The sequence below is a fragment of the Ylistrum balloti genome, unplaced genomic scaffold, assembly GCF_031769215.1.
Source record: "Ylistrum balloti isolate Yb309-2 unplaced genomic scaffold, AGI_CSIRO_Ybal_v1 Utg371048, whole genome shotgun sequence".
In the NCBI taxonomy this organism is placed as follows: Eukaryota; Metazoa; Mollusca; class Bivalvia; order Pectinida; family Pectinidae; genus Ylistrum; species Ylistrum balloti.
The window spans coordinates 365,055-382,365 of NW_026782580.1; the positions used below are offsets into that span (position 1 = coordinate 365,055).

Sequence of the window (17,311 nt, forward strand, 5' to 3'; positions counted from 1 at the left end):
AATATTCTCCTGGAGAGACAAACACATGATGGTTATCTCTTGGAGAGACAAACACATGGTTATCTCTTGGAGAGACAAACACAGAGACAAACACAATAATTATCTCCTGGAGAGACAAACACATGATGGTTATCTCTTGGAGAGACAAACACATGATAATTATCTCTTGGAGAGACAAACACATGATAATTATCTCCTGGAGAGACAAACACATGATGGTTATCTCTTGGAGAGACAAACACATGATGGTTATCTCTTGGAGAGACAAACACATGAGAATATTCTCCTGGAGAGACAAACACATGAGAATATTCTCCTGGAGAGACAAACACATGAGAATATTCTCCTGGAGAGACAAACACATGATGGTTATCTCTTGGATGGTTATCTCTTGGAGAGACAAACACATGAGAATATTCTCCTGGAGAGACAAACACATGATGGTTATCTCTTGGATGGTTATCTCTTGGAGAGACAAACACATGAGAATATTCTCCTGGAGAGACAAACACATGATGGTTATCTCCTGGAGAGACAAACACATGATGGTTATCTCTTGGAGAGACAAACACATGATAATTATCTCCTGGAGAGACAAACACATGATGGTTATCTCTTGAAGAGACAAACACATGAGAATATTCTCCTGGAGAGACAAACACATGATGGTTATCTCTTGGAGAGACAAACACATGATAATTATCTCTTGGAGAGACAAACACATGAGAATATTCTCCTGGAGAGACAAACACATGATGGTTATCTCCTGGAGAGACAAACACATGGGAATATTCTCCTGGAGAGAATGATAGACAAATACAAAACTCTATTTCACAACAATTCCTCCAATAACACACAACAAACACAAACTGTCCCTTCTGATATGGAAATAAAAACAAACTTTACATCATACAAATAGATAATACCAAGCAACTGAACAAACATTTACATAACATTAAACAACACGAGGCCATGAAACAAGCAGCCCAAACTGTGCACTGTAAATATGCATATTGTCAAAATGTGTTTACTTTAAGGTACTGCCTATTTCATATCACTCTAAATGAACTTTAGCAGTAATTGGGAGATTAGGTGATACAAACTCGCGTATCACCGAGGCGACCAGGGTTTAATTCCCTGATTGAACATGAAAAGGTATGGGATCACCTGCCCGTTGATGTGGTTTTCCCCGGTGCTATGGTTTCCTCCCACTGAAAGTCTTAATACAGCAAAGCAAATGAAAGAATATTCAGGGTACTGAGGATGTTATGAACCAAGGTCTGTGGTACTGTTCTTAGAACAATTGTCTGGGTGTAGATTGCTACCGTTGAGAGAGAGTATGCAACTGATTCTTAAAAGACATACATCATTAAGTTTACAAATTATCAGAAGTCCTTTAGGATTAATCGTTTGTTTCAACAAATTTTACTTCTTAATGTTGTACCTCTTTGATTTATGTTGAATGCCACAATTGTTTTATTTTTAAAGCTCAACAGAATCAGCCGATATTGAAGAAATCTGTTTCCAGTAATGAGTAACATACAGAAAACCACATATTTCCAGTCATTTGAAATTGATTTCTCCACATCTTGTTAAAGAGAAAGTTGGTTATAGAACAATTTGCTAGGTTCATTGAAAAATGTCAAATAACAAATCACGGCCATTTTTTATTAGCATTCCTTTGAATTGATCTGAAATGTCACTTTAAACAAGCAGGGATTACTTGGAACTATCCATTTATACTTGGGTATTCCTTACAACAAATGTTTGAACAGCTGATTCTGCAAATATGCATTAGTGTTTTCATTCACTAACATACTTTTAACTGGTAATGAGATTGGTAGTAATTCATATAAACTGTGTCATTTCTTTTTAAAACTGAAATCTGCAGAGCTTGATCATAGTGATCCTGGTCTAAATCCAATTTCCACACAAAACAAAGTCCTGACTAGGCTAACAAGAATATGTCAACTATCTCATATACCCAAGGTAAGAAGCATTGACGGACAAATCTGGAAGTTGTGTCCACTAGCACAGAGAGGTTCTTTAAGAAACTTTTCAGGTATAGCAATCCTTCTCTAAAAGAATTTTCAGTTTCAAAGACACTGTACACAAGACATGTGTCTTACAGAGTTTCCTTATTTCAAATGTGAGAATATTTTCTAATTATGGTGTCATTGACCTACCTTTTTACTCAGGCTTAAACTTACTGGAAGTATTGAAATATTGTGTGAATCACGTTTCAAAAAAATTCAAACGAAGGCTGAAGTAAATACAGAAATCACAATTGAATGTAATGCTCCTCATTTTTTTGAAAGTTTTACAGGGTGAAAGATTAAATGAGCTATTTTTGTCTCATTACTATTCCTTCCCGATTCCTCAAACCCTCTTCTAGTTAATTTTAGCTTTTAAAACACACCATTGAATCAAGACAGAGAGCTTGAATTGAAAAAGTGGTAAGCATAGATTATTAGGTATATAGGTGGTGTGCTTGACAGCAGACATGTATGAAGGCGAACATCAGTTGTAACTGTTAAACAGACACAGATCCAAAAAAGTGCTTACAATAGTAAACACGTCAGGCCGACATTGGACATTTCCTCCGGCGAAAATACCACAATTTCAGCTGATTTATCATTTTCTGGTTAGTGAACTTTAATATTTACAGATTTATCTTCTAAATAAGACAACTTTACTAAGATTTAGCACATGATTATCTTTAAACAATCTTATACTGTCAACATATTATTACCTTGATCTTAGTAAGACCAGGAGAGACAACAGGGTATAACCAGATTAACGCTAATAACATCTACACAACAAGCCAAAACACCATTTATAGCATGGTGTGTCTGATGGCCTTTACCTCAAGAAGATGGTGACCTATGGACCAATAAATAAACCCTGGTGACCTTACAGCTCGAGTCACCTAGTTCTCTGGAATCAGTTATCAATAGAGAGACATGGCCACTCCATAAATCTCAGGTGTACTGTCGATTTAATAATAAAGCTCAGCTGTGTTTTCGGAAGCCTATTTTTGTCATATATCCTCTGTAGAAGTCAGTCCACAGGGAAAGAACTAGCAAGTCAATTCTTTCCCTCTCCTCTACTTAATTTCCTAGCAGCTTTACAATCAGGTCTATAATAAAACCTACTCTCCTTCAGGAATTCCAATAAACAACCATAGTTTATGATTCTGTCTGTTAATGTCTTCCCTTCTGTATTAGTACCCTAGCAGCTTTATCAATAGTTTTAGTCTTCAACTGGGTTCATTTATAGAGAATACTGGTCAGTGTCATAAAATCTAAGTTGATTATGTCCCAAGACAATATGCAGATTGCATTTTATTACAATGATCATGTCTTATATTTATTTTACATATTGTATCGAAAATTCTGAGTATCAAAACTTCAATAGTCAGTTGTTAAAAACTGGCTTTACCTGACGATGATATCACTGTAAATTAGGCCTGAGGATGTATGCCAAAATAATTGCTTCAGGCAGAAATATATTACCAAATTTCAACAGATATAATAGGAAGTTTGTGAGTTTTCCAACAATAAACTTGTTCAATGCAAGAAACTAAATTGCTTATCTTAACAGTTTATTTCATCATAAGTGAAGTAATTCTGAAAGTCACTCAGCGAATCAAAGCACATTATACAATACATCTGTTTTCCGTCACTGTTAAATACAACAAAAGTACATATGGCATGTGTATTCTGACAATGGCAGCACCAATTGGAAAATGAAAGTATTATATAAAAATGAAAAACTAGGTTAGCAGTTGTCTAGATTGCATTTTGAAGTTCTCCATCATATCTCACCTGGGCAACACCTTACCTGAAGATAATTAATGAATTAGTTAAAGACCTGAATTAATCACATTAAGAGTAGTTCTGTACTTTTGCAACTACTATGCTGCAATAGCATGTGTAATGCACAGATGAAATAAACATAGTTTTAACAGTTTACACCTGTCATTTACTTATCTGGATAAATACTGGAATACTTTCAAGATTGAACGATTTTTCTATCTGGACAAATATTGGGATACTCTCACGATCAAATGATTTATCTACCTGCACAAATATTACTATACTCCCAAGATTAAATGACTTGTCTACCTTGACAAATATTGGGATGACTCAAGATCAAATGACTTATCTACCTGGAAAAATATTGGGATACTTTCAGATCTAATGACTTGTCTACTTTGACAAATATTGGGATACTCTCAAGATCTAATGACTTCTCTACCTGGACAAATATTGGGATACTATCAACATCTAATGACTTATCTACCTGGACAAATATTGGGATACTCTCAACATCTAATGACTTATCTACCTGCACAAATATTGGGATACTATCAACATCTAATGACTTATCTACCTGGACAAATATTGGGATACTCTCAAGATCTAATGACTTATCTACCTGCACAAATATTGGGATACTATCAACATCTAATGACTTATCTACCTGGACAAATATTGGGATACTCTCAAGATCTAATGACTTATCTACCTGGACAAATATTGGGATACTCTCAAGATCTAATGACTCTACCTGGACAAATATTGGGATACTCTCAAGATCTAATGACTTCTCTACCAGGACAAATATTGGGATACTCTCAAGATCTAATGACTTATCTACCTGGACAAATATTGGGATACTCTCAAGATCTAATGACTTCTCTACCTGGACAAATATTGGGATACTCTCAAGATCTAATGACTTATCTACCTGGACAAATATTGGGATACTCTCAAGATCTAATGACTTCTCTACCTGGACAAATATTGGGATACTCTCAAGATCTAATGACTTCTCTACCTGGACAAATATTGGGATACTCTCAAGATCTAATGACTTCTCTACCAGGACAAATATTGGGATACTCTCAAGATCTAATGACTTATCTACCTGGACAAATATTGGGATACTCTCAAGATCTAATGACTTCTCTACCTGGACAAATATTGGGATACTCTCAAGATCTAATGACTTATCTACCTGGACAAATATTGGGATACTCTCAAGATCTAATGACTTATCTACCTTGACAAATATTGGGATACTCTCAAGATTAAATTATTTACTTATCTAGATCAAGCAGATAAGTTTCCTGAGTTTATACAACGTAGCACATTCAAAAATCATAAAATTACCACGGATCTCCGAACTAAGTCTGATAGTGTTTTGGAAATATGCCTCTAAAAGAGATGTTTAACAAGATTTTGAAACTTTAAAGATAGCATGAAGAGGCAAGGTTATGAAATGTTTTCATTTACAGCCAGGCTCCATTGATAAGTTCTGAATACAGTGACAGTGATCCAACTGTTACATGATTCAGTGCAAATTTACAAGGAGAGATACATCAAGAAAGTGATTTTTTTTTTTGTAATTTTCTTTTTTTCAAGGAAGTGATCTTATGTTTCATTACAATTCTAAGAATGCTTCATTAAAAGCAGACATTTCATTTCAACAAGATACAGGAAGAGTTTTTGATCAATCAATATGTGAAGAACAGGATGCGAGACCGGAAAGACTTCTCACAGCTGTTTAACACTTCAAAGGTGTCTGGGACAAAACAAAGAGCAAGCCTGGATCCATTGGTAGTATGTAAGAGATATAAGACTACTGATCGGCCACTCCTTCTTCCCCAGTGCTGGTTAAATCAAGTCCACACAGATTACAATATGGTACCTCATAAAGTCTATCATACTTTTTTCCATGTATATTTTATTGTGCAGTTTTAAAAATTCATGTTGATATTTGACATTAACTTCCGTTCATCCACACCCATTTATGTTGATATTTGACATTAACTTCCCATCATCCACAACCATTTATGTTGATATTTGACATTAACTTCCAACTATCAAAAACCATTTATGTTGATATTTGACATTAACTTCCGTTCATCCACACCCATTTATGTTGATATTTGACATTAACTTCCCATCATCCACAACCATTTATGTTGATATTTGACATTAACTTCCAACTATCAAAAACCATTTATGTTGATATTTGACATTAACTTCCGTTCATCCACACCCATTTATGTTGATATTTGACATTAACTTCCCATCATCCACAACCATTCATGTTGATATTTGACATTAACTTCCGTTCATCCACACCCATTTATGTTGATATTTGACATTAACTTCCCATCATCCACAACCATTTATGTTGATATTTGACATTAACTTCCCATCATCCACACCCATTTATGTTGATATTTGACATTAACTTCCCATCATCCACAACCATTTATGTTGATATTTGACATTAACTTCCCATCATCCACACCCATTTATTTTGATATTTGACATTAACTTCCCATCATCCACACCCATTTATTTTGATATTTGACATTAACTTCCCATCATCCACACCCATTTATGTTGATATTTGACATTAACTTCCAATCATCCACACCCATTTATGTTGATATTTGACATTAACTTCCCATCATCCACACCCATTTATGTTGATATTTGACATTAACTTCCCATCATCCACACCCATTTATGTTGATATTTGACATTAACTTCCCATCATCCACACCCATTTATGTTGATATTTGACATTAACTTCCCATCATCCACACCCATTTATGTTGATATTTGACATTAACTTCCCATCATCCACACCCATTTATGTTGATATTTGACATTAACTTCCCATCATCCACACCCATTTATGTTGATATTTGACATTAACTTCCCATCATCCACACCCATTTATGTTGATATTTGACATTAACATTTATGTTGATATTTGACATTAACTTCCCATCATCCACACCCATTTATGTTGATATTTGACATTAACTTCCCATCATCCACACCCATTTATGTTGATATTTGACATTAACTTCCCATCATCCACACCCATTTATGTTGATATTTGACATTAACTTCCCATCATCCACACCCATTTATGTTGATATTTGACATTAACTTCCCATCATCCACACCCATTTATGTTGATATTTGACATTAACTTCCCATCATCCACACCCATTTTTCATCCACACCCATTTATGTTGATATTTGACATTAACTTCCCATCATCCACACCCATTTATGTTGATATTTGACATTAACTTCCCATCATCCACACCCATTTATGTTGATATTTGACATTAACTTCCCATCATCCACACCCATTTATGTTGATATTTGACATTAACTTCCCATCATCCACACCCATTTATGTTGATATTTGACATTAACTTCCCATCATCCACACCCATTTATTTATGTTGATATTTGACATTAACTTCCCATCATCCACACCCATTTATGTTGATATTTGACATTAACTTCCCATCATCCACACCCATTTATGTTGATATTTGACATTAACTTCCCATCATCCACACCCATTTATGTTGATATTTGACATTAACTTCCCATCATCCACACCCATTTATGTTGATATTTGACATTAACTTCCAAACATCCACACCCATTTATGTTGATATTTGACATTAACTTCCCATCATCCACAACCATTTATGTTGATATTTGACATTAACTTCCCATCATCCACACCCATTTATGTTGATATTTGACATTAACTTCCCATCATCCACACCCATTTATGTTGATATTTGACATTAACTTCCCATCATCCACACCCATTTATGTTGATATTTGACATTAACTTCCCATCATCCACACCCATTTATGTTGATATTTGACATTAACTTCCATTAACATCATCCACACCCATTTATGTTGATATTTGACATTAACTTCCCATCATCCACACCCATTTATGACATTGATATTTGACATTAACTTCCCATCATCCACACCCATTTATGTTGATATTTGACATTAACTTCCCATCATCCACATACATTTATGTTGATATTTGACATTAACTTCCCATCATCCACACCCATTTATGTTGATATTTGACATTAACTTCCCATCATCCACACCCATTTATATTGATATCTGACATTAACTTCCCATCATCCACACCCATTTATGTTGATATTTGACATTAACTTCCCATCATCCACACCCATTTATGTTGATATTTGACATTAACTTCCCATCATCCACACCCATTTATGTTGATATTTGACATTAACTTCCCATCATCCACACCCATTTATGTTGATATTTGACATTAACTTCCCATCATCCACACCCATTTATGTTGATATTTGACATTAACTTCCCATCATCCACACCCATTTATGTTGATATTTGACATTAACTTCCCATCATCCACACCCATTTATGTTGATATTTGACATTAACTTCCCATCATCCACACCCATTTATGTTGATATTTGACATTAACTTCCCATCATCCACACCCATTTATGTTGATATTTGACATTAACTTCCCATCATCCACACCCATTTATGTTGATATTTGACATTAACTTCCCATCATCCACACCCATTTATGTTGATATTTGACATTAACTTCCCATCATCCACACCCATTTATGTTGATATTTGACATTAACTTCCCATCATCCACACCCATTTATGTTGATATTTGACATTAACTTCCCATCATCCACACCCATTTATGTTGATATTTGACATTAACTTCCCATCATCCACACCCATTTATATTAATATCTGACAGTAACTTCCCATCATCCACACCCATTTATGTTGATATTTGACATTAACTTCCCATCATCCACACCCATTTATGTTGATATTTGACATTAACTTCCCATCATCCACACCCATGTATGTTGATATTTGACATTAACTTCCCATCATCCACACCCATTTATATTGATATCTGACATTAACTTCCCATCATCCACACCCATTTATGTTGATATCTGACATTAACTTCCACACCCATTTATATTGATATCTGACATTAACTTCCAACTATCCATGTTTTTTTCATTATCATTCCATAGGTTTTGATACAAATGCAAAATTTCTTAGAAATTATAATAGAAATGCACTGGGTATCACTGACCATTGTTGATAAATCTCTAGTGATGGGATCAACGTTAAACAGATATCAAAACACAGTGATGTCTGTACCTCCTGAGGACAGATATCAAAACACAGTGATGTCTGTACCTCCTGAGGACAGATATCAAAACACAGTGATGTCTGTACCTCCTGAGGACAGATATCAAAACACAGTGATGTCTGTACCTCCTGAGGACAGATATCAAAACACAGTGATGTCTGTACCTCCTGAGGACAGATATCAAAACACAGTGATGTCTTGACAGATATCAAAACACAGTGATGTCTGTACCTCCTGAGGACAGATATCAAAACACAGTGATGTCTGCACTTCCTGAGGACAGATATCAAAACACAGTGATGTCTGTACCTCCTGAGGACAGATATCAAAACACAGTGATGTCTGTACCTCCTGAGGACAGATATCAAAATACAGTGATGTCTGCACTTCCTGGATCTGTACTGGGTTCTATTCCTATATTTATAAGGGTCTAGCATCACAGAAAATAAATATATACTATTTTGTACACAATCTAAACTAGAATTCCATTTTATCTGTGAAAGCATCTACATACTGCTATGTTTTTTTGTGCACAGTTTGAAATTTGTGAATTTTGCAATCAAGAACAAATTCCATGAAGGTTAATATTGGTGAACTCCCAAGCTAAGACAGGGACAATAAACAACAATTATAGTACTATTGTTTTGCAAAAGTTATTTTCTAAACTTGCATTTAAAAATTTACCAGTAGTAAAAACGTACTTGTTCACATTGACAACCACTTTTGGTATCTTTATAATAATGATTTTATTTATTGTTTTACGTCCTATTAACAGTAGGGTCATTTAAGGACATGCCAGGTTTAGGTGTAGGAGGAAACCTGGAGTTGCTCGAGAAAAACCACTGACCTGCAGCCAGTACTTTATAACTGCCCAACATAGACCTCAAACCCATGACCAAGAGGCTTAGAAAGAGGAGATTAAGGCAGAGAGATGCCTTCACCACTCTGCAACTACCGCCCAATATCATAAAATTCTGTATTTATAAATAGATGTTCCAGAATCCAATTAGCCATTCTAAGGTCACAGATTGTAACCATAGACATAATTTTCTCTCAAGACCAAATGCTGAGTGAAACTAAATAGAGCTATTTCATTGAAAAATTTCATGTTATTACAACGTAACATTCAAGCACCTAAATGCTTTCTTTTTCATGACACATGTAAGAGCATGCTTGTCAAAACATAAGATGACATACAACTTCAAACACAGATTTGAAGATATCACCAAGTGGCAGTGTCAGTATATGAGAGAAAGATATCTCAGTCACAGTGTTAAACACAGAAGTAAAGATATCTCAGTCACAGTGTTAACACAGATGTAAAGATATCTCAGTCACAATGTTAACAAGGATGTAAAGATATCTCAGCCACAGTGTTAACACAGATGTAAAGATACCTCAGTCACAGTGTTAACACAGATGTAAAGATATCTCAGTCACAGTGTTAACACAGATGTAAAGATATCTCAGTCACAGTTTTAACACAGATGTAAAGATATCTCAGTCACAATGTTAACAAGGATGTAAAGATATCTCAGCCACAGTGTTAACACAGATGTAAAGATATCTCAGTCACAGTGTTAAACATAGATTTAAAGATATCTCAGTCACAAGGTTAACACAGATATAAAGATATCTCAGTCATAGTTTCAAACACAGATTTAACGATATCTCAGTCACAGTGTTAACACAGATGTAAAGATATCTCAGTCACAGTGTTAACACAGATGTAAAGATACCTCAGTCACAGTGTTAACACAGATGTAAAGATATCTCAGTCACAGTGTTAACACAGAAGTAAAGATATCTCAGTCACAGCGTTAACACAGATAAAGATATCTCATTCACAGTGTTAAACACAGATGTAAAGATATCTCAGTCACAGTGTTAAACACAGATGTAAAGATACCTCAGGCACAGTGTTAACACAGATGTAAAGATATCTCAGTCACAATGTTAAACACAGAAGTAAAGATATCTTAGTCACAGTGTTAACACAGATATAAAGATATCTCAGTCACAGTGTTAACACAGAAGTAAAGATATCTCAGTCACAGTGTTAAACACAGATGTAAAGATATCTAAACACAGATGTAAAGATACCTCAGGCACAGTGTTAACACAGATGTAAAGATATCTCAGTCACAGTGTTAAACACAGAAGTAAAGATATCTTAGTCACAGTGTTAACACAGATATAAAGATATCTCAGTCACAGTGTTAACACAGAAGTAAAGATATCTCAGTCACAGCGTTAACACAGATAAAGATATCTCAGTCACAGTGTTAAACACAGATGTAAAGATATCTCAGTCACAGTGTTAAACACAGATGTAAAGATACCTCAGGCACAGTGTTAACACAGATGTAAAGATATCTCAGTCACAATGTTAAACACAGAAGTAAAGATATCTTAGTCACAGTGTTAACACAGATATAAAGATATCTCAGTCACAGTGTTAACACAGATGTAAAGATACCTCAGTCACAGTGTTAACACAGATGTAAAGATATCTCAGTCACAGTGTTAACATCTCAGTCACAGCGTTAACACAGATAAAGATATCTCAGTCACAGTGTTAAACACAGATGTAAAGATATCTCAGTCAGTGTTAAACACAGATGTAAAGATACCTCAGGCACAGTGTTAACACAGATGTAAAGATATCTCAGTCACAATGTTAAACACAGAAGTAAAGATATCTTAGTCACAGTGTTAACACAGATGTAAAGATATCTCAGATGTAAAGATATCTCAGTCACAGTGTTAAACACAGATGTAAAGATACCTCAGGCACAGTGTTAACACAGATGTAAAGATATCTCAGTCACAGTGTTAAACACAGAAGTAAAGATATCTTAGTCACAGTGTTAACACAGATATAAAGATATCTCAGTCACAGTGTTAACACAGATATAAAGATATCTCAGTCACAATGTTAACAAGGATGTAAAGATATCTCAGTCACAGTGTTAACACAGATAAAGATATCTCAGTCACAGTGTTAAACACAGATGTAAAGATATCTCAGTCACAGTGTTAAACACAGATGTAAAGATACCTCAGGCACAGTGTTAACACAGATGTAAAGATATCTTAGTCACAGTGTTAACACAGATATAAAGATATCTCAGTCACAGAGTTAAAAACAGTCAAACACATCTTTACAAGAAGCATCTAACAGAAGAGCATATATATCTGAGCTAGTAGACTCTGGAAAATTAATATTTCCCAGTATTTTTCACATTTTGGTTAGGCTTTCAAGTTTATTGTACACAGTAAATAAGGTGACTTTAGTGTATCTGTGTAATTGTCTATTTGTTTTAGGTACTAGATCTACCTTACACCTTAAATGTAATACTTACAGTTCCATAACCAGGTAGACATTGGTTTTTTCTTCAAACACTTCTAACAACTGCACAATGTTGGGGTGTTTCAATCTGGAACAACAGAAAAAACTTAATCAGCATGATCTGTGAAAATCTCATTCAACATGATGACATGTCACATGAATAGTACTTTCCAAAAATTTATCTGTGAAAATCTCAGGAAGCATAAATACTTCCATAAAAAATCAAAATTTAATTAATTAAAATTTAAATGTGGTAAAGATTGCTTAAGCTTTCCTAACTCTCTAGTTAGCCATTGTTCATCTTCAAGTAAACCTGTACAAGCTTGGGCTTAACATGTCATATATACAGGTTCAAACTTCTGGGATGGGAGAGTAGGGAGGGGAGATCATGAGCGGGAAAGAATTCTTATGAAAATTTACTTTTATATTTGACATGTTTTGCCAAATTCCTTCATTCAATAATAAAAAATGTTGAAAACCTAAGCCTAGTTCAGAAACATTCCTTAGATTTGTTTGGAAGTAAAACATTTATAATTTAATAAGGATGCTTCTGAAATAAAAAATCCTTTTTGCAATGATGCTGAACTTCTACATGTATGGTTCGAACATTTTTTGACCTTAAAAGATTTTTTTAGATGGAAAACTCAAACTGGTACTGGAAGTGTTTTTTTGTGTAAGATATGTATGAAATAAAAAGACAATCACATAAAAATATTCGGATGATACCAAACTTTTATATTTTACTATTTTTTTATTATTTATTTGCTTGACTCGTCATTCCTCTGATACAACCAACTTGTAAAGTATATCATATGATATTCCAGGAATTTCCATTCATTTTGGAACAAGTCTCAGAATTTTCATTCAATGAGACTCTGGGGTAAAATTAACAATTTTTGACAACTTTCATAAATCTGACATAAAATGGAAATGAAAGATTCTGTTTATCACACAGCATACCAGTAGATGTATTTGCAGACTTTGTGAAAATAGCTTCATATTAGACCAATACAAATTATAAAATTGTAATTATATCACTTTAAACCTTTCTAATTGATGATGTTACATGTCATGTGACACCAAGATGTTCTGACATCACAAAAGCAATTAGCCAATCACAGCTCTAAAAGGTCATATTACACATGTGTATGATAGCAGAGAATTACGTAATTGGTGTTATTACACTGATAACTATGTAGTTAGGTGATAAGTACTGAGTTTATGTTTCAGCACCAGATAGTGGATGGACACTATGATAATTACTACTAGGATACATGTATCACAGATGTAGGGACCTGGAATTGGAATAATTAACCTAAAAAAGGGATGTTTAATATAATCATGTCTGTTATACAGCTGGTAGCCATATAGGAAAACAAAACTTTCAATATGAGAGTCTATAGCATTACAAAAAAGCACAAGTAGCATTGAACCATTAATGAAATTACACAGGATTGATTATATATATCACAAACCCTGCAATATAAAAGATCCTACTTTCTTATCTCATGAATATGTATGCAATGTTTCAAAACAAGACAGTCCAATCTATGGCATCAGCTTTGTTTAGTATACATGAACAAGTGTCACAGACTCGGCGCCATCACTTTACAGAATAGCTCCTACAGAACTGTTCCAGGGCCTCGAGAGTATTGATAATCTGCATTACTGACATCCCTAGTAATCAGTGTCAGAAAAGTACTGCATGCAGAAAATTTACCACATTGATTGATAAATAATGATAACAATCCATGCAGATTTTTATCAATATTGTGTGATTATCTAGCCTTTAATGTTGCGCTGTCTCTTTACTGTACTCTCTCAAATAAATAGATTACATGTATGAATCAAAATTTCTGGTAAAATTCCATGTTCCATTGATTCACAACTAAGTTTCCCTTTCACATAAGTAACAGTTCAAATTGAAATCAATTTGATATTTACATTAATAATAGATGATGACAAAATATTTCTTTCCTTCACAAAAAAAAAAAAAAAAAAGAGAGAGAGAAAAAAATCTAGATACTAAAGAAATATTTCTTATAATCTATAGTAGAAATGTAAGTAAAAATATTGAAAATCTCCATTGTAACAGAAATATTTATAATCCTCAAAGAAATATCCCTAATCTCACTGGTGAGAAATGAACTTGTACTATCTCCATAGAAACAGATATACTTCTTATCCCATTGATATGGAAATATTTCTTGAAATTTCCAATGAAACTGCAATATTTCTGATCTAAACCATTGTGAAAAATATTTCTTTGATTAGGTAATCTCTATAGAAGAAGAAATATTTTTTCCATATATGGTGGTTGATATTTCTAAGAAAACTGGGAAACAGGCTCAGTCAGTGTTGTTGTATCCTTAGACAAGACACTACTTTTATTACTCTGGATGTTATGCAATGGGGATCCTGTACGTTGGTCAGTGAGGTAGGGATCAGCTTCTACACGGAGACCCGCCTCTACATGACCCTTACAGTTTGAGGGGTACGAATAAATCAGGTAAAACAAAGAGAGGTTTCTTATTAAGGGAATGGTGGGCTTGTTTTTATGTTTATACTGGAGATTAGATCATGAATATTGGTTTCATCTCATGTTTAAATGACAACAATCATGATAGAATCTCAAGTATATGCATAAAAACAAACATACCATCCCAATTCTAAAACAATTTGATCCTAAAAGTGATGTAATTACCACAATATCAACGAAAACTGAGAACTGCACAATTTTGTTCGAAACCGTTCCTCACATGTTCTTAGCCAATCAAAATGCACCTTTTAACCATTGATGATGTATAAGCTCCACCTACTTCCAATCAAGTTGTTGATAGATTCAGGTCAGAATGTAGGTCAAGGCATTTGAAAATGGTTAAATTGTTTGTCTGTGTCGATTATCTGTCCATAACCAAAATTCATGTCTATCTCAGTATGGTAAAGGTATTTATTCACTAAAGTATTTCAATAAAAACAACAGACATCGTGGAGATCCATCGACAAGAGTTCGTGATGACAGACTCATCCGAACTTGTCAGTGCGTTTCCTTCAAATGTAGATTAAGATATATGTATCATTCTTTATAGAATTATCTAATAAAGGTAGCAGACAATACCATAGGGTATGATTTTACTCAGTTGTGATATTAGAAATAGATAATTGGATTGTCAATATCCTCCATTGTAAAGGTTATTGTCTTTATCAACATTCTGATATTAGGCCTACCTTCAACCTCACTGGAAGCAGAGAAAATGAACTGGAATTTGTCACAAAGATTGTCATAATCATACTTTCCCTTCACATTGCGATGATACATTTTAGTATATCATCATAATAAATTTCTCCCATGCCAATGTCGATCATCTGCCTCAATAGTAAAGATGGACACCATATTTGGGCAAGCATCAGAAATCATTGTATCAGAATCACAATTAAGCTTCCTTGTTACATAACAGTTCAATAATACTGGAGAATGTAAAATCCCTTCCGTGAATATATTTGAATATATTGAATTCATTATTTGCATTTTGAAAGATTTCAAAATGGTTTTAAACTCATACCATTGATCTCTGTATAAATGAGGGATCTCTATATTGATTGATTTAACAATAAGTACAGAGTTTTTTAAAGTTACAAAGAGGCCCATAGGGTGCGTAATGATCACTGAATATGTACCAAAGTAATGGTAAAATAAACAGGTGTCCAGATTACACAGGGTTATATAAAGATGTATACAGAGGTCTGGTTTATATGGGTGTCCAGATTACACAGGGTTATATAAAGATGTATACAGTGGTCTGGTATATAGAGTGTCCAGATTACACAGGGTTATATAAAGATGTATACAGTGGCCTGATTTATATAGGTGTCCAGATTACACAGGGTTATATAAAGATGTATACAGTGGCCTGATTTATATAGGTGTCCAGATTACACAGGGTTATATAAAGATGTATACAGTGGTCTGGTTTATATAGGTGTCCAGATTACACAGGTTTATATAAAGATGTATACAGAGGTCTGGTATATAGAGTGTCCAGATTACACAGGGTTATATAAAGATGTATACAAAGGTCTGGTATATAGAGTGTCCAGATTACACAGGGTTACACAGAAATGTATAGTGGGGTCTGATTGAAGGTACAACTATATACAGGGACACATAAAATGTGTTTAATGGGACTTTATTGAAGGTTTGGTTTACATGGGACTTTATTGAAGGTTTGGTTTACAGAGAAAAAATATTTTTTTCATATTTGCTTAGAATTATTGATGACTGTGCTTAATTATTCCCATCAAGATCAGCAACAATTAGTTGGAAAATGCCATTATGTCTATATATTCTACAACAAAATGTCTTTTGTGTAAGGTATAATTTACCACGTCATGCTGGGAATTATTTTTGAAGAATGTTCGACCATTACCAACAGAATTGAAAGAGAATAATAAAGTATACCAAAAGTACAATGATAAAACACTAGAGTCGAACAACCAACTGTTATATGTGTTTTAAATCCCCATGTGGTAATACATCTTTCCTGACAGGGCCTCAAACTTACTTACAAACATTCACTGTAACATGACAGGAATAACTAAATGGTAACCAAAACCTTATCTACAATCTGTAAAACAAAAATTTGTAACATTACAAATGTTCAAGCTCTCTTTTAATGTTTGCTGTACATTGCATTAACTGGACTAGAAGTTGTAGGCTTTGTTGTGTATACTGATGTGACTGTATAGTATTTACAACAGATAGGCCCTTGCCAAGTTTTCAATAATGTGACATGCTGTGCATAGCAGGACAACTTTATTATATCATCTCCAATAATGCAAAGGCAATGGCCATCAATCACTCAAATGCAACAACATCCCGCACTGCAATTCACAAAAACATTTATT

At 34.1% G+C, this 17,311-nt stretch overlaps 1 protein-coding gene across 1 annotated transcript in view; it reads right to left on the reverse strand.

Annotated features, from left to right (window-relative positions):
* The window catches only part of LOC132560319 (calcium/calmodulin-dependent protein kinase type 1-like), a 97,173-nt gene that overhangs the window by 8,748 nt on the left and 71,114 nt on the right, over positions 1 to 17,311 (reverse strand). Inside the window, exon 3 of the mRNA XM_060224992.1 lies at positions 12,420 to 12,494. Coding sequence (XP_060080975.1) covers positions 12,420 to 12,494 — 75 coding nt within the window. The remainder of the gene's footprint in view (positions 1 to 12,419; positions 12,495 to 17,311) is intronic.